General features: G+C 32.9%; 1 protein-coding gene across 1 annotated transcript in view; it reads left to right on the plus strand.

Annotated features, from left to right (window-relative positions):
- Nucleotides 1-20082, plus strand: part of LOC117124446 (SWI/SNF complex subunit SMARCC1-like) — a 29797-nt gene that overhangs the window by 1160 nt on the left and 8555 nt on the right. The window contains exons 3-6 of the mRNA XM_033270679.1: nucleotides 1324-1458; nucleotides 2020-2167; nucleotides 2350-2472; nucleotides 6199-6351. Coding sequence (XP_033126570.1) covers nucleotides 1324-1458; nucleotides 2020-2167; nucleotides 2350-2472; nucleotides 6199-6351 — 559 coding nt within the window. The remainder of the gene's footprint in view (nucleotides 1-1323; nucleotides 1459-2019; nucleotides 2168-2349; nucleotides 2473-6198; nucleotides 6352-20082) is intronic.

Here is a 20082-nt window from a genome sequence, read left to right on the forward strand (position 1 = left end):
TCTGCACACTTTATATTTTTAAGAAAATGGCGCCAGAAAATCAATGGACAAGAATGTTAAGCAGTAGAGTTTTAATTACAGTTGCCAAGGCAACTTTATCTGTGGTGGCAGTCAAAGCCAAAGTAAGCACTAAAGTTGTAATTACAGCTCCTGTGGCAGCTCTAACTGCAAAAGCAGTCAGTTAAGGCAATGATAGTAAATGAATGCTTATAATAGTGCACAATGCATAAAACCTCAGCACACTTTACGTTTTCAAGAAAAGAGCACCTGCAAATAGGATGGACAAGAATGAAGTGATTTTTAAAACTTAATTGTATCAGCCTGTTTGATATAATAAGATGCCAAATTATTCCAAATTGTGTCGAAGCCAAGATAAGCAGTATAGTTCTAATTACAGCTACTGTTGTGGTACACTGCGGTAGTAGTCAGACAAGGTAAGCAGTAGAGTTTTAATTGCAGCTGCAGCACCAGCTAATCCCAAGGTAGACAGTTACTAGAGGTTCTAATTACAGCTGCCAGGGCTGGTTGTGGCGGCAGTCAAAGCCAAGGTAAGCAGTAGTCACAATTACAGACTGTGGCAGCTCTAGCGGTAGTCAAAGCCAACATAAGCAATAGGGTTCTATTTTCAGCTGTAGCTGTGGCAGCAGTCAAGCCAAGCTAATAATTTTAATTGTGTATGCAGGAACGTACTGTAATATCAGTATGATTATAGCAGCAATGTATTTTGTATATAGAATGAAACGGTTTAATGTTAGCTCTCATCTTATTCATATGTTTTATTCCTCGGTTGTCCAGTCACTTCTTTCTTATTGTATTATTATTTGGTTCTCTCATATCACCGCAGACAGTAAATGTCAATTATTGAGAATTGTAAATAAGGCTGGAAGAGTGTTTGGAGCCGACGTTAAGTCCTTGGAAGATATTCTTAATGATTTTTTACTTAAGAAATTTAATTCAATTATGCAAGATTCATCCCATCCATTATTTTCAGACATTATCATAAATAGATCGGGAAGGGTTAGACATAAACAAAACAAAATATCCACAAACCGTTTTAAAAATTCAGCATTGTACATCGCTTGTAATCTATTTAATCAAAATTTCAGAAGATAACTGCACAGGACTCAAATTTTTATTTTCTAAGAAATCTTTATTTAACACTCTATATGTTTATTAACGATTCTATGTCATGTACAACAAATATCTCTGAATGTAAAATTTTGACAATAAAGTTGACTTGTATCTTGTATTTTGTAATCAATGTAGTGAATATTATATAACATTTCAATTAACATTCAGTTAACTGTTATATTTGCATTCAAGCACTTAGCGCAAGTAGAGGAACGCAAGATTAAAAGCTTGGTAGCATTCTTGGTTGAGACACAAATGAAGAAATTGGAGATTAAATTGCGCCACTTTGAAGAACTTGAGACAATCATGGACCAAGAACGAGAAGCAGTGAGATATTTTCTTGTTTTATTTGTATCAGTTATGGGTTTCCGCAAACTGCGCATCCCTGGTAGAATCCTTCAAATTCTAAAGCATTCTAAAACATTGTCTGAATATGGGTTTTATTCAACAAGAAGATGAGTTCCAGGTGGATTATTTCATTGAACATCCTACGTACATACCTCACTTATATACCGCTATTTCATTAAGATCAGAGCACTTCAAACATGGACTAGCTCATACAGTAACTTTTGTCTGTCCACAACTGGGCTATATGGACCAGTATGCTGGGATAACCCCCCTATTCATCTCAAAAGATGTACTGGGTTCTTTATAGTGAACATGAGGCAATTGTGTACACGGGCCTACAACTATAGTCTTTATCACAGAAGGCTTGTTCCACCTCCATAACTGAAGGTTTGAATCAGTTTCAATGTTATGGCTGTAGGTTATATAGTGCCCCTGCTTAACCGCTCAGCCATCCTACTCGTCTTATTTTTACAAATAAATCTTGTGAATGACATTTGAATATCATAAGGTGACTTCGCATTTCTGTTTACATTTTTTTAGCTTGAATATCAACGGCAACAACTTCTTGCTGATCGTCAACAATTTCATCAAGAACAGTTGAAAGCTGCTGAGATGCGTGCCCGCCAACATGCCCACGCCCTTGCGTCAGTTGTCCAGCAAGGGGCAAGTCTAGCTCCATTGCCCACTGGTAGGTGAAGATGGATCTTCAATAATTACACCATGGAATCTACTCTTACATAAAATTTACAATATTTTGTGTATGCTTATTTTAGTTACTGTACATAGTGTATTGTGGAATATCTTATAGATTTTTTAAAATATAGTCACATTTTTAATGGAAAGCTGTTTAAATGTGTTTATTTTTCATAGGTATGCCACAACAAGCATCAGCATCACAGGTAATTCCTGTACCAGCTGAGGTCACGTCTGTAGCAGACAAGACCACACCTGTCCCTCCGACTGAGCCGACCTCAACCGATACTCCTACAGCAGGTTAGTGGCTTGATGATTAAGGTGCATCTTTAAATCTTAATATTTGTGTTCACTCTCTTGCGAGTGACATTATTTTTTTTTTATAATGCAGGTTTGAACTTTAGTTAATAAGCTCAATGCTTTTTTGTTCTGATAATGAGGTGAATTTATTTTTTTTAATGCGTTAATGTAACGTATATAAGACAACATATGCAAAGTTGATAGTGGTAATACATATTTAAAATCAATTTATTTTACCACTAAATGAGGAAAGTTTCTGTTTTATAGATTTTGCACTATATTAACCCATTCACTGTTGCAGGTAAATGCACCGTCTGTGCTGGGACTTATTTTGAGGAAAAAAGGTGATTTTAAAATAAATGCCAAAAAAAGAGCTTATTTTTAAATTATTTTTGCGTGTTGGGTTTGGACAAGAGGTTGGCCTATTGGGTGAAAATTAAAATTTGGTATTTTGCATAATTAGGTGGTCATGTGACATCTTCGCAGCCATATTGGATTTTTCGCTTGTTCATAGAAAATAAACTATAGAGGGCACAAGCACTCGGCTAATTTTTAAAAGATTATTTTCAAATACCCAGTACTACCGGGGACGTGCAATTCAACAGCATTTTTTCTACCGGGTATGTGTAGTGAAAGGGTTATGTATTCAAGTTATTATTATTATTATTAGTAGTAGTAGTAGTAGTCGTAGTAGTAGTAGTAGTAGTAGTAGTAGTAGAGTAAAGACTAGAGGACTTTAGGTCATTAACTGTTAATACACAAACTGCTACATCACCTTGTAAACCAAAATCCCTATTGGTGTATTTCGCATTATGAACATCGCCCCCTAGAGACTGACTTAGCATCATCTGATGGCATGTAATCACAATTAGTTTCTATTGCAGACATTGTCAGGAAGTGGAGGATTTACTTTTAAATAATTTCATATCAATGACACGTACACAGAAGTCATCCTAGAACTCACTGAATGAGTGCAGTAACGATTGATACATATTTTGATGTAACTTCTTTTGGACAGTTAGGAAGTACTTCTTCTTTTCAAAGCCATTTCCTTACTGTCTCTGACTAGTTTTTATTAATTTAATAGTAACTATGCAAAATGAAAAATATTTAACAATTACCATAATACTATCCTTTAATTTCATAGTTCGAAAAATTAGGTGGAAAATTAGTAGAATATAAGTATTAAAATGAGGAAAATAGGTATGGATACAAACAAAATTTTTACATTAACATTCTTATGCTATTTATAAATGATTAGTTATTAATTTTATTTTAAAATCCAAGTTCTGGTGTTGATATATTTTTGTTATTTAAGGTGTCCATTTTACATATTTATGGCCCATTAGATTTACAAATTAAGCTGTTTTTTATTTTATCCGTAGAATACATTGGAACATAGCTGCACTAAACTACTGAAACACTCACATTAGCAATCCTATATGGAATTAAGAACCCTTACCCATAAAATTGCAGTTCCCTTCACATTTTCTACATCACATTTATCGTATAAAAAAGTAATTTGTATACTGAAACAGACAAATTATGCTAAACAAATTCTGTCTGGAACTTCTCCCCCTTTGTGGCAAAACATGGCCGTACTGTGCAAGTTCTTACATGGCGCCTTATCGTTCTCAATCACCTTGTAACATCGTTGTATAATTTGACGTGAGGGGTAACAGTTGACAATGATCACTCTTGACAGCTTATCATAAATCATGATTTATCGCATCTCAACATTCCGTCTTGAGTTACTGAGTCTTAAAGATTCTTTCATATTGTGTCTTTTTTTCTGTATTGCAACTGCCTAATGACTCATGTTTATGAGAATTTCTTAACAGAATTTTTTTAATTCAAATATTTTAAGGAACAATTGCTACGTGCTTTTGTCAATTTTAATTTCTAAGTCCGCGAACACTATTTGAAATGTTTGAATGACTTTAAGTTTTATTGTAATTTATTTTAATGAATAGTTTACTTTTTTCCTGAATGTTTTTGTACGGAATATTTACACAAAAATATCTTTTTATTTCACTTTCAATGATTGTAGACTTTAGGAAATTGTATTGGAGAGTACTATGTAACAAAATCATTAAACCATGTATAAGTATATAGTTTTTGAGGTAAACCACTGATTGGTTGTCTCTAGAGTACTATACTGTATGCTACTTGCAATTTAATGCATAATTCATGAGCAACACTGCTGCATGATGGGAGTTTTTGCTTTATTTCTAAACATACTGGAATTTTCTTTAGACATTTATGTAATGTTATCCTAAAAATTACAATTTTGTACATACATGCTTCAAGATTAGTAATTCAATTTAAAAATAATTTTTGAGGATATTTTTATTATTTCTCATTGATATATGTACATTTCTGCAAGTACGATAGACAAGTAATTATAAACAAAAATGAAATATGAAATGAAGTTTGTTCTATATACAGTACTTCATGTGAATATATCACTGTTGAAAATATGGTTGATTTAATTCACTAACATAACACAACACACTATTTTTGTTTATAAATAGAAATGTGAAAGATTGGGAATTGCCTAAATTATAAGTCAAATTTAACAATTAAACATACTGTATCACTATTGAACATTTTGGTTGAAATGAATCACTAACATAAATTATTTTTGTTGAATAGAGTGTGATTAATTTGAAGTAGTTTAAAATTATATCAAATAATCTGCCTTGTTGGAAAAATGAAAGTATTTGTAACATTAGTTAATCACTGATTGTGGCTATGTTGAAGTAATTACCAGTAATTTTAAATTTGAAGTTATTCCTTGCTGAGAATACAGAAACTATATAATGGGTCTGCTAATTGCCTGGAAAAATGTTTTCTGATATTTAATTGAAAGTTAAATTATACAGTACATGTAGTAAGAGATAGAATAGAATGTTTTTGTTCAATTGTAAAAGCCCAACACAGATAGTTTATCATTAAGTATTCAATAATATTTTTTAAGTATAAGAAGGCTGATACATTTTATAAAAGTAAATGATAATACTATTCTCTTTATCTCCTAAGAGAAAAAAACAAAATGTTATTTACAAAAACAAGTTTTCAATGTATAAATAATATAATAAGAGAACTGATCTGATTTAAATTTGTGCTATTTTGCTAAATAGATGGAAATCCGCAGAGTATAATGCAACAACTGTCTGCTTGTGTTGATAAATTTACTAATATTATGGCAGAAGGCCCATCCATAGCTAGTTTGCTGATGGTATATCATTGTCAGAAACCGTAGGCCTGTCCCAAGCCTGTGCATATGTTATGTCAGCCACTTTAGACTTGTCCCTAGCTTCTTTGCAGATGTTCAGGTTAGCCACTGTAGACCTGGCCCTAGCCTTACTGGTGACGGGACATCAGTCACTTGTCAGCCCCTAGAGTCTGCAAATGACAGTCGGCTTTACTAGTTTCATGCTCTTATGGGGAGAAACTTAAGTGGTTTGCAACGTATGGTAAAGATAATATTAAGATATTCATTTGCTTTGTGTTTTAGACTTAACACTATGTTAGTAACTCGACAGAGTCGTGTGTATTTTATGATCAGTAAAGCTTGTATAATTTAATAGTAAATTTTTTTTACTTTCTGTTTATAACAATTTTTTACTTATTATTACCATTATTATCAATATTACAATTACCATTTGATAATATCAATAAAAAATTATAATATAATTATTAATTTATATTTTATTTTTTTAGCACCTGAAGCTGAAGAGCAAAGTACCCCCTCTGGAGACCAGACTGTTCCCTCAGTGATTGCTCAGAACCCGACTTTGGCTGCTGCCCTCTGTGGTGAGCGCCCTCCAGAGCCAGAGCACATGCCCGTCAAAAATGCACCCTTGCCACCACCTGGTAAGCAATATGCACAATTTTAAACATTACAAACTTTTTTGAGTATATCTTTCGTTTGTATATTTTATTATCATATTTCAAACAAAATTAGTATAGAAAATTTCTTATTTTGTGATTCTTTTCTCTGTACATTTTCTCCTCCACTTTTTCTAACTCCTTTGTATATAAAAAAAAATGTGGGCAGTACAGTCATCTCTGATTTTTTTTAAATGGTAGAGGTCATGTGAAGGTATTGTTCATCTTAGCCTTTTACTTTACCATTTCTCTTCTATTCCTATCCATTGTTAAATATTATTGCCAACAATGTCTTTCTTGGCTGTCCGCTACTTCATTTCCTATTTAGTTTTCAAATGACCTCTAGATCTGTAAAACCTATGTCCAGCAAACTCAATTTAAGTTTGGCTGTATGTTCTTAGACCTTATGTCTAGCGTTAACCCATTTTAATTACCTCGACATTACTTATGAAACGTGTGCAACATAAAAAAGATAAAAGAATGAAAAGGAGGTGGTAACCCTTAGGAATGCTTTGTAGCCATTTATATCTAACCTGTCAGCAAATACTTAAATTTTATCATTTTCCTATCTTATCATGATGCCCAGGTTTTCAAACTTTGTTTTTTTTTTTTTTATTTATTTCACCATCCCCTATAGAAATGAATATTACTAACATCTGCTACTATGTAACTGTAAAATAATGTTTGAAAATTGTAACTTAAAGGTGTTACTGTTAGAATCATTTAAGAAGACTATCATTCAAAAAATTATTAAAAAGCCTAAAAAATTAAATATAATGATAAAATAAGGGAAATCTGTAGGTGCTTTACTATGACTATAGGAATGGAATTGAGTAAACATCTGTTTTTTCTCAAGTTTATATTTGATTTAGGTTGTGTACATCCTTAAACACATTTAACAAGTTGACCTTTTAACCTCTAATGCTGACCACTTTATTTGTTTGCAAACTATCAGACCACATTGTTTGTTTGACCACATTGTTTGAGTAAAGTTGTCTATGGACCTACACTGTCTAGTCTGAGGTCAAAGGTAATTGTTCTAGTCAGCCTATACAATACTTTCTTTCCACAAAGGTGTTTTTTTAAATTCAAAGTTGATTGATACAGATGAACAATGCAAGAATGATTAAGTCAATTGAAATCAATCAATCAATTTATTAAGAAATTGCACCTTTATACGTGTAGCACATACAAAGGTGATGCGTCCAAATTGAGTATGACAACAAACTTCGGAGAAAAAAAACAAACAAGCAAGGCCAGGGAAATAAAACTGCATTCTCAAGAAATTTTAAAGTATGCAATAATGAAGTTATGCAAAAACCAACATTTCTCAGTGAGTCCCTTATATTGAAGAAATAATATAATTTCTACAAGGATTCCATCACTCGAACCCTATTTTTAATATAATTGCGCTGAGGACCTTGCTCACTTCTGTAGCAAATGGTGATGCATCCAAATTGAAGATGTTAACAAAACAATTAAATTAAAAAAGAAAGCTTACAGTGACAAAATTCTGATAAAGAAAGCAAGTAAAAAGGCTGTAGAAATAAAACTACGTTTTTTAAGACATTGTAAATGTACTGTACACAATAATTAAGTAATGCAATAACTTTTCCGCTTAATTTCATACATTAAAAATTATTAAAGTTTCTGTGAGCACCCTAATTTAAGTATAATGGTAATCATTTTAGCCTGGAATGCAGTTAAATTGACCACCTCCTGGTAATTTCAAAACATGCAGCTAATTAGTTTGTTGAAAGAAATAATGTTGCTGCTAGCATGGTGCTAGCTAGGCCTTCTGAATCTAAGCTGTCCATTCGATTCCTGTCCATGGCCTTCAGTGCCAACCTTTGCTATTGAATGTACTCCTCAGTCTCGGCCTGGGAAACAGGTAACATGAACACAAACATTGTATGATATCCTTGTAAGCATTACAAATAAAGCAATTCAAAATATAAGAATTCACAGCAAAGTAGATCACGGTATTAACTCATTTGTGAGAAGATGCTAATCCAGCTTTTCATTCAGTTGGGGATTATCCAACAGATTTTTCCAAATCTTTGTGAACCGTCAAATAATTAGTTTTGATTTATTGTGATGTCATTAACAAGTAGAATGTTGGTTGAAGTGATGAGTGTTTAACTATTGACTACCATGAACCTATAGGTAAGATCAAGGATAGTCTTACAAATTTAATGGTAGAAAAATTTTTGAAAATCTGGGGATAATATAAAGTGGCCTCATATAATACACTAACCTGTTGTTAGTACATTCACATGTTGAGACTGTTAGCAATAATGGTGTATTGATATTTGAAGCATATTACACAGGAGAGTTCATTTATGAATTTATTAAGTGTGAGCCAATTAGAAAATAATGACAGGTATTCTTATGCTGTGTCCATACTGTTAAACTTTCTGTGATAAATTCAGCCATATTATGGGCACATTCACTGGTATTTGTCACTTACAAATTGATTGAGCATACAGAGGCTTAACACAGCCCACGGATCTTGATTTGTATTGTACAAATACAGCTTTCATGGCACGCGTCACTTTGTCTGCTTTCACCTAAATCATGATTATAACAGTTTTCATAAAAAGTTCACAAAAAGGAGAACTTAGGAGCACAGTGCAATGATATTCATAATTATGCCAATAAATATGGGTGTTGTGTGTGCATGAATGGCTCACTTATTAGACAGCAAATGATTTGGCACACATTTTAACAACCCTGATGTTATTTTTTACCATGATAATAACAAATGATTAAAGGTTTGAATGCTAACTGAAATACTTTGACAAACTGCTTTGTTAATAATAAAAAAAATATATAATCAACAATGATAAAAAATGATGTTATTGGCTGGCAGTAAGATTCTTGGCTCCTAATTCATTCATGTTAAACCATTTTTGCAAAAAGAACATTTTTGAGGTTTTGATGTGCTTTCGGCAGTACAAATATATTATTAAAATGTAATTTTATGTTTCTTAAATTGATACACCAACTATTAACTTTTGATAACATAAAAACACTTAAATATCATTAATTGTGTACAATTTTTGTTAATTTACCAAGTATCTTGATGGCATATCTCCCATCACATGTTTAGTAGCAGAAAAGTGCGCTATCCTTTATTCTTGTGTACCGTGTGACAACCTTTTTATTTATTTAATGTATAAAAAGAACACACACACACAAAGTGATAGCATAAAGCTAAGATGCTTGCAATTAATATATTAAAATAGGTACAGAATCCCCAAATAGCACTATATAACCGGTAAGCAAATCACTAATAAATTATAGAAATAAAATAGTTAATACTGCCTCTTATTACAATATACTATTAGTACATTAATAAATTCTCCATAAATTGACACGAAAATTCTAGTTTCATTAAAATTGTACATAAAGTAAGACCTTTTATACTTGCATGACATTTCATCCATATGGTTTGTGTTTGTGCTTTCAACCTGGAATGAGAATCTGGTAGAGACTATGTAATCTTGTACTAGGTGATATACATGAATCATATTTTTTACGTATGGTATGGTATGTGTTTCATTGTCCAACACTTGGCTTTTGTTTTTTTCGGCGATCCATATCAATAAGTGTATAATTCAAAAAATAGCGCCACAAACGTTATGAACTGGAGACGTCTAAAGCTGTTTGTGTGTACCATTTGTTTTCCATCATTCTCAATACAATATTTGTAGAGGCTTGTTGTGCTTAACAACACCTAAATGTGTGTTTTCCCGTGGCTAGGTCACTGAAAACCCAGATTTTGACCACTGGACACAGAGCATCTGTTGTCATTCCTCATGGTCTTTCTTTTGGTCATTATCCTGGTTATTCTAGGCCCAGTAGAGCACAGATGCAACCATTCATCCAGCCTTGGACAAGTGTCTCTCAGCCCAGCATGATTTACTCAAGCTGGGATCTTACTGGGCTTAGCAGCATCATTGTTGATGCAAGAGTTGTTGGCAGAGGTACACATAATTGGTTCGGGTCAAACGCCCTAAGGCTTAGAAACGGGTGCATCCGCTCTGAACTTGATCCAGTTGCCATGATGACAGGTTGTGCCGCTAACGCGTCAATTTCCCATCCTGCCATCTTCACCCGTAGTGCATTTGTCAGTTCAACTATCTATTTTTGTCTTAATAGCCTGCTCATTAGTCTCCCAGTCCCAGTAGTCTTAAGGTCCTGGGATCAGTGACAGCTGAGAAAATAGGCCCTGCATAGAGTTGGTGGTATCTTTTGTAACAATGTTTCTGTACTTTAGGAAGCTAGTTACAGATTAAGACTTTAAGATATAATAAGCTAAGATGATCCAGGGCTGTTACATCCTTTTGATTAAAACCCCCTTATCCTCACCAACGTTTACATAAAATAAGATTATTCGTAAGCTGTTACATCTTTTGATTGCAACCCCTCACCCTCACCTATGGTTTAGTGTTTGGTTAAGATACCTTGCAGGTCAGTGACCTACAAACCATCAGTTAATGGCCTGTGAATTGAAGTGAAACACCTGTGATTAACATAACATAGGTAATGATCGAAAAGTTATCAAATTCGCAAGAAGACAACACATAATGTGGTATCAATGAAAGTCTTTATTCTAATGACAATAATAATAATAATTCAATAATAATAATAATTCAATAATAATAATAATAATAATAATTCAATAATAATAATAATAATTCAGCTGAAGAAGGTCCGAGAATGTGAATTGAAAGCTACTGGTGAGAAACAATACATATTAGCTTAACATAAATGAAATTCGAAATAATAATAATGATAAAGATTAGGAATTTATATAGTGCCTTTGGATACAAGGCCATAAAAATATGGGAAAAGATAAATATATAGATAATAAGAGATGGGAAAGGATCCAAAAATCATGGCCATTTTAAATCAGATTGAGATCTGATGGTGACGATATGATGTAAAATATTATGGAGTGATGGTTCCAAATTTCATTTAAAATTAAATTGTTCTTTGCTTTCTGTTGTTTTTATCTGTGTATCTATTTTTCTTTTATTTCTTGCTGCTGACTAGAAAAAAGCGAAACAACTTTCAGAATATAATATATCCATACACTACCCCCCTTCTCAATTGACCTTGCGACATGTTGTATCCAGACTTTGTATCCTAACCCAGATTGTTCTTAACTTTGATGCAAACATTTCGTAACCAAGTCATTTTGGGTTAAGCTTACAAGATGTCTGCCACTCGGTGTGGAGAAAACTTAAATTTAACTAGCATGACAAACTGTCGCCAAAACCTATTATATTCTTTGTTTCAACCTATTATATTTTTATTGCAATGTATCCATATATACCATTCCTTTTCATTGTTTTTGTTGCAATATAATTATGTGATATAAAAGTAATGTTTTGGTACTATGTATTAGAAAGTCACCAAAATACGACACTATATTTTTGACTTTTCAAAAGATCAATAATAATCTCATAATTCCCTTGTCTGGCAGTGAAACAGTACTTTATGCATTACGTCAATGTCCAGGAAATGCTCCTACTCCCTCTGCTGTAATTGTTATTCATTTAAAATCCAACAAGTGCTCTTACTCCCCCTAAAGGATACCAGGATTTTAGACAAATAATGTGTAGATAAACACATAATAAATATAATACAATCTTATATTTAAAAGAATATAAATGATTGTACACAAATTTTTGTAGATATACACGTGATAAAAATAATACAAACTTTAATACGTTGACATGAATATAAATAATTGTAGACTTTTGGGGCCGACATCTTACTTATATAATCCATAGCCACTTTTTAGACAGTTAACACCCGATTCACATGAGACTAAATGTCACACAAGACTGAAATCATTTATTTTCAACGAAGTAAGTACAATTGATACGAGACAGTAAAATTAGGCTCAAAGTCACACTTAAAGATAAGCACTGCTTTGTGAATATACGTGCAGAACTATGTTACAATCGTTTATCCCAGGAGTACTACAGGCCGCTGCGATGCAGCAGGAGACATATGCTAAACTTTCTCCAGTAGGCGTGCTTGTAACATTCCGTCTCCTGTGGATCAGGTAAAGCTAGTCTCTCTTAGCTACCCTAGATATTTTGTTGGATCAGTGCCAAATTCAGCGAAATAGAGATTGTTACGAGTACAGTGAATAAAATTTACTTTTAATTATTGAAATACATACTAACCAAGTATATTCTCAAATTATATTTAGAATCATTTTACCTAAAATTAACGAAAAAAATGTTTCCGGCATTAAATACTCGATGCACTGTTTTAAAAAATCCAATTTATATACAGCCAATGCGATCAGGAACACTAAATCAAAGCGAAGGAATTTAGGCCTAAAATTACGAACATCTTCATCTAATTATCGGCTTTTAAGATGTATAAAATTTAATTATTTTCAAGCTTTTTTACATCGAATTAAAAGTTAAATTTTCAGGGCTTCTGATCAAGAAAATTACATTGTTTTTCTCGTGATAGGCAAAATCTTGAAAGGTTAAGGTCATGAAATTAACATGTTTTTTAGAGTTATACTGTAATATTATTTTGAACACAGATATCAAGCTCTGATAGATTGAAGTTGATTTGTCAACCCACATACATCGTTTTTATGTAATTTGGATTTCCTTTTAATACCAGTGAAATGGCCTTGATAATGATGCACCTTTGTCAAGTGAATCGAAGGTGACAATGATGTTACACTCCAATTGTAGAGTAACTTGTTGATAGTAAACGCAAGGCTGTGAAAGGGTTTCATGCTCATTAATGGCTATGCAACTGTCCTCTATTTCATCTGGTAGATTACACCCTAAGCCTCCCCTTGGGCCCTCAGTCTAGGCACTTGACACTTAGATGACAGGCGTTTAGAACTGTCATGTAGAGCCTTTACTAAGTAGCAATATGCTGTTCCAGAATGAAAAACCTTCTCGTAGAGCTCTTAATAATCCGCTATTATTTTACTTTTTTCTATACAGCCATTACAAAACAAAATTTATTCACTACTCACTGTGTGCTATGATTCACGAAATCACAATTGGAATTGGTAGAATATGTTTTTAACAAATTTCTAAAGGGTTAGTTTTAGGGCTCTATCCTAATTCTGGCATGAATTATAATATATTCTTTCAGTAGGCTAAACTGGTTTTTAATTATTATTATTATTATTATTATTATTATTATTAAGGGTTTATGCAAAACATAGTAACAGCATTTTTATATGTGTATTTGTTGGCTTGGAAATTTTGTCTCGTTCCAATTTACAATTGAAATGTAATAACTTGAAATATACATACCAATGTATTATAATATTGAATTTTAATCTTTACTGTACATAGTATATTATAAAGGTTACCGTATTTCATTTCAAAATTTTATTCAAATAAACTCCAAAAAGAAGCCGACAATTAAGAGGCCTATGGACATCAAATTGAATAAGAAGTTACTATCATCCACCTCAGTAGGAGCATAGTAGGAGTGACTAGGAATGTTCAACAGGGTCAAAGGGTCATTTTGTCCCCAGCTTATTTCTGGGAATCAGTAACCATCTTTGACAGCTTTGACTCACCCAATGGTGTTTTAATTTATGTAGGTATTGTCCTAATTTATAGTCTTTGGTTTGGAACCATTGGATTCTATTATGATTGGTCTGGGGTTGAATGATTGGTGGTTGACCTGATTTAGTTTTGATTTGATTTATTTTGCATTCAGTGTTACACATTACAATAAAATCAAGAGAAAGTACATACAGATAAAAAAGAAAGAGAAGAATTTTAAATTTAATTCTTTTACTGTATTTATGTATTAAATTGTAGATGGCAATTTTAAAATAGGAAAGAAAAATTTATAGTAGATGATATATGTGATATAAATTATTGACATTGGAATATTATTACTTTAATTAATGTAAATTCTGAGCTTACTGCTACTTATTTTTCATACAAAGATGATTGATTAAATGATTGGTTGTTTGAAATATAATTATTAAAATTATAAATATAAATTAATAAATTTTGAACCATGCTTTTATTCCAAAAAAATGCAGTATTTTCAGAAAACTGTTTTCTCATCATTTTTTTTTTACAGAGAAAAATTTTTAATTTAATTCTATTACTGTATTTGTGTATTAAATTATAGATGGCAATTTTAAAATAGGAAATGTAAATAATAATTGAAATATCAATTTATAGTAGATGATATATTAATGATATAAATTATTGACATTGGAATTTATTACTTTAATTAATGTAAATTCTGAGCTTCCTGCTACTTATTTTTCATACAAAGATGATTGATTGATTGTTTGAAATATAATTATTAAAATTATAAATATAAATTAATAAATTTTGAACCATGCTGTTATTCCAGAAAAAATGCAGTATTTTCAGAAAACTGTTTTATCATCGTTTTTTTTTTATATCTTATGATTCATGAACTATGTTCTTTTCTAATAACCTGTTGAGTGTAGGACATTGCCCTAATGTTGCAATAATAGGCAGGCAGTCCTGTGGGGCCTTTTATTCAGAAAACCTCACCACAACATTGGCTTGTGCCTTGCCTCTGATCAATAGAGATGAGGTTTACTTGTTACAGTAGTTTATGAAAGATCCGTAGAGTTGGGCAGGGAGAACATTGTTTGTATTAATTTAAATAGGCAGGGGTATCATGTTGAGATCTGCTTTATTAAGCTTTATTTTTAAATTCATTATAGAGGCAAATGGGCCAAGAATTGCGTAAAAGCAAAAAGTGCTGTAATATATGTAGCAAACCTATAATAAGTGGCAATCTTTTTTGGTGCGGATCCAGAAATGTCCAAAGGGGGGGTGGTGGGGAATGAAAGTGGGATCAATTGAGACAACACTATGCCAGGGGGTCCGGGGCATGCCCCCCCTTGAAAATTTTGTTTTCTATACGCCCGAGTATAACCTCTGAGGTGTTTTGTTTTTCACAGACACTTACTGTACATATGATGCCCTACATACACAAATTTTTAAAAATGTCCCTTGACAGAATTGAACTTGGGGCCTGGATTGAAAAACAGGCGTCTATCCTCTAAGCTAAAGCGTCATTACATTGCATTACGTTGCTGCCTATAATGATATGTGGTCACCTGACTTACCGACAATTAAAAAAGGGTAGTAAACACATGTAAACATTCTGAATTTGTGGGAGATTGATTAGGTTAGTTGCAGGAGCCTTTTAATTGGATGTGGGGTTTGAGAGATATTATAGCCTAACCCTTTTCGTAAAAAACCACAAAATTTGAAACCAGTACATTTTATTACCAAATTATTTTCACAATGTTTTCAAGCTTAATTTTAAAGTAATTTAGAGTAGTTTACTGGTATTCTAGCCAACATTATGCAACAGATATGACATGCTTTTCAGCAAAACAATCCAAGAAAGCTATTTATTGAACTTTATTTCTCGAGTGTGGTGTGGCTCTTCCAGCAATGTTATCACTGAGGCCCTCATAACAGTAAAATACAGCAATTACAATCAACAAAGTTAAATATAAAAGCCAATTATATACATTAAGAAGAAAAAACACTGAAACGTCAAGAAAAAACCTTTGAGCTTTACTTGGAATGAAGAATAAGAAGAATGGCGATTATGAAGCCAAGCTTAAAGGCGGTTTTCCACTATGCCCATTTATTCGCATGAAACAAAAGTGTTGGTTCACTTCCTGAGCTCTGATTTGGAGCACAGTTCAAACTACTGATTTCGCTGAAGCGAAAAACTCGGATAGGAATGTGAATGAACCAATGCTTTCGATTTGCGCAAATAAAGTTGTCTGGTGGAAAATAGGCTTAACTGTCTGTTGACATGATATTGTATAACTTATTTTATTTTTTTACATGAGCAGTTCATACATAATGTATAATTGAATTTCTAAGGGATTTTTAAATCACAGATTTGATGATAACCAGCATCACCTTTAGGGTAATAGCATCATTTACAAAAGGCTCATAGGAGTACACTCCCTTCTTTGGAAACTGTCCAACAGCTTTAAAACTGCTAACCGATAATTACTATGCAGAGTAGGGTACTGAAATAGCAGTCTCTGTTCCAACTCACACGTCGATGTTCGTCGACGAAATCTGTCATCGCAAATCGGTTCGGATTCAATTCTGATAGAAAATTATTCGTTGGCATGTTACGCTAGTTGTTGGTTATCGTATGTGCCCCGATATATTAAGAGATTCTATTTAATTACGTAAATTACTACATCCTGCATATAAAATCTTAACACCAATCAGAAATTGAAAATTACAACCCGATTTTATATTTAGTTGCTGCCTTTCCTGTTAGACATTTTCTTACCGCATGTATTGCAATGCTCTTTACTCCATGAGGATACATTGCATAACGTAGGAAAGTTAGTAATGCAATTCGGTAAGAGCAGTGAGTGATGTTCATTTCGGTCCCCTTATGCTCTGTGCCTTTTCCAAGCTCTTGTCAAATGCAATAAAAACAAACATTTGTAAATTTTCATTACACAAATCCTGTCTTAATTTGTTCTCAGACAGCTTTGAAATACAAACCCATGATCAGACTTGCTGACAGAAAAAAATAATAGAATTTGAATATTTGTTATATTAAATTGGATGCAAATTGTTGATGTTATTGTTAACAGTCTTGGCTGTTTTGCTTACACTTAAAGTGCATTAGTACAACCTATCAATAGACGTTTGGTTTGTTTTTTCAACAGTAACTTGCCAGTTACATGATCTATAGTACTGTATAACTTAAACCTGATTTGTACTAGACACTACTAAATGTCACAGACTTCACAATGTATTTCTACTGAGATCTCGTTTTCACACTTGAGTGAATTCAAAGCGTGTTAAGTCGATGGTCAGTGGTCATGCATTTTTATTGCGCCTTCCGCAGTAAAAAAAAACGTCTAAAGGTGCCTTTTAGCCACAGTACAAAATTTGATACTTTATTTCTTTAGGTGAGGGCGCTAGTTGTTTACAATTTAACTGGTCCGAGGTCTGTTCATATTTATTTATTATTTTAAACATTGAATAATTGTTTTAGGAACTAGATAGAAATGGCCATAGATGATGATGGAATCAAACAACAGGATGAATGGAAAATTTCCATTGCCACTGGGATTAGAAAACACTTGATCAGGATTTAGCAGTTTTTAGGAAATTGGGAATTTTTACTTAAGTGGATTTAGTAACCTATTTTTTGTAATTACTGTAATTCATGTTTATATTTGTAGTCACTATTAATGAAATTTTGTTATTTTAATTGCTGTGTGTTTTGTTCAATACACTACTATTTCTCTTTATATCGTCATACAAGGTACTAGTGAAACTGGAAATATGTTTTTTGCTGGCAATAATACAGATTGCCAGCAATGTTCATTGTTTCAAGTACTCAAAGTCTTAAAAACTTAAAATATGCAATGACAAACAGATAATGATAATAATAATTAATAATAATAACTTTTACTTAAACTTGGAAAAGCGTGTATCACCTAATGAGTGTTCTTTCAGAAGGCCATAATTCCCAACAGTAATAATATTTGATTTTATCATTTCTTTACTAATGTGTGGCCTAATAAAGCTGCCATTTTGTTAGTCAGCTTAAACTCCTAGGAGGCTTAGAAGTGGTGAGTTTCCCCTGGGGAGGCAGTATGGTTAATATGTAAGGAAGTGAAGACTAGATCTGTAGATGAGTAAGTTGAAGGACAGTCTTGTCTTTAGTTTGTACCGCTGGATCTAATAAATGGTTTATTTTGCCTAAAGAAGTTATTTCACATCATAACTTCCTCTCTCGAATCGTGGAGATCTTTCCATACCTTTACTTCCCAGTTTGTTTCCATCCTCGCAATTTCCTAGTTTCAACTGGAGATCTAAAATGAAAATTACAATCACACACCGTCTTTCAGATGAGACAGTTAAGCCATTGGTCCTGTGTGCAGTATAGCCCATATGTTAAAAAACACTATACACTTTGGAAAAGAGTATCAAATTTTCTGCCTGAATCACCGCCAGAAAAACCATGCTGAAAATAAATCTTTTAAATTATTTTTTTTCTGCGTTTCACACCAAAAAAATAAAAATCTCGCTGGGTGCGTGACTTCTACCATGCATCGCGGGACTTTTCACAGAATGTACTGTATGCTCAGTGGACTTTCCAGTAAGCCCCGCCCCTTGGATTTTGTTCTAAGTTCCCACAAAAGGACAGTGTTATTACATACGCAACACGTGTGCTTGTTAGACACGCACGTATAGCTGGCCATGTTCTAATTGGCCAGTTTTCAAGTTTGACACTATGAAAAGGTCCATTAGACTGACCAATGGCCAATGTTCCATTGACTGACCATGCATTAGCAAAAGCATATGATCTGTCGTTTAGTCATTGTCCAGGTAATGGTCCCGGTAAAACCTACTATGTATTAAATCCAAGTGCGGACAGCAGTGCGATTTAACCAAGGTAAAAGTTACTCTCCGTCTTGGTCAAAATTAATCCAGTACAAATAAGTCTTTAGTCATAATGAGATGAACATTTAGAGTCTTATTGAATCAATAAAATGTTAAAGCACTTTAAGCCATTGTGATGTGTCATGTGTTTTGTGGTTTGGCCTGATTAGAGCTGCCCTCCTATAGGATCATGGGTAATTAAACCTACTCTTTCATCCCACCACTTCCCCATATCAAACGATAGTCTAGATTTATTCTTGACTTTAGAAAAAACTTGGATTACAGTGGCGTATCAGTAAGGAAACAGGCTTTGTTATGCATATTTCCTGGTTTGAAACATGGCAATGCCAATCTTTGCTTGGGTAATTTGGTAATCATATATTACCTAATCCTTTTGGTAGGTTGTACCTCAGTTGGTCCCATGTTCATAATGGTACTTTGCATGAAAAAGAACTCAGTACAGTTGTATATTTGCAAATAAGACCAATTCACTTTCATCTAGTGTGTGTACTTTCTTACTGTCATGAAAACTGTAAAAATATGGAATGTTGTATAAATGTTGGCAGTTGTATAAATGGCTATTGGCAGTTTGACTTGCATGCCTAAATAAGTCAAAGCTTTTTTAACTTTTTGTCATATGTGTTAAATTTGTAATAAATAATTTAATCATTTATTTAAAGCAAATCAGATGATCTACTAATATCACTCAATTTCCCTAAATCACTTTTACTCCCACACCTACTGTGCGAAATTCAGTATTTTCTATCTAAAATCATATTTTTTATTTAATTACCAGACAAATTTGATTTTATTTTTATTTATTTGATCAACTTAATAACATCACAAAACCGGAAAAACAGAATACAAAGAAACAAAACTTGGAAAACAAGTCATCAATGTTGATATCTGGGATAACCCTTTAAATCCCACTGAAGGATTTATTTCCACAGGTGACACCAAAAAATGGTACTGAAAAAAACCACATGCAAGAAATAGTGAAGGCGAAAACCGAGATGTTATGCAATTAAAATTGTCATTTATAGTTAGATAATTAGTTTTCTTCTACTTCCAGACAAGCTTTTGTTTCTACACTATTGTTCTCCCAGTCTCCTCTTCCAGTCTTATATCTTGTCTTAACTTTAAGTCATTCCCCACCCCCACACACACAATCTAGTCTCATTCTATTCCCATATTCCTCTCAGAGACCATTTTTTTTCCCAGTACTCGTCCCAATCCAGGTTTCCTTCCATCCTTA

Source organism: Anneissia japonica, unplaced genomic scaffold (genome assembly GCF_011630105.1).
Source record: "Anneissia japonica isolate Jap-2015-1 unplaced genomic scaffold, ASM1163010v1 scaffold665_len1252844_cov201, whole genome shotgun sequence".
Classification (NCBI taxonomy): Eukaryota; Metazoa; Echinodermata; class Crinoidea; order Comatulida; family Comatulidae; genus Anneissia; species Anneissia japonica.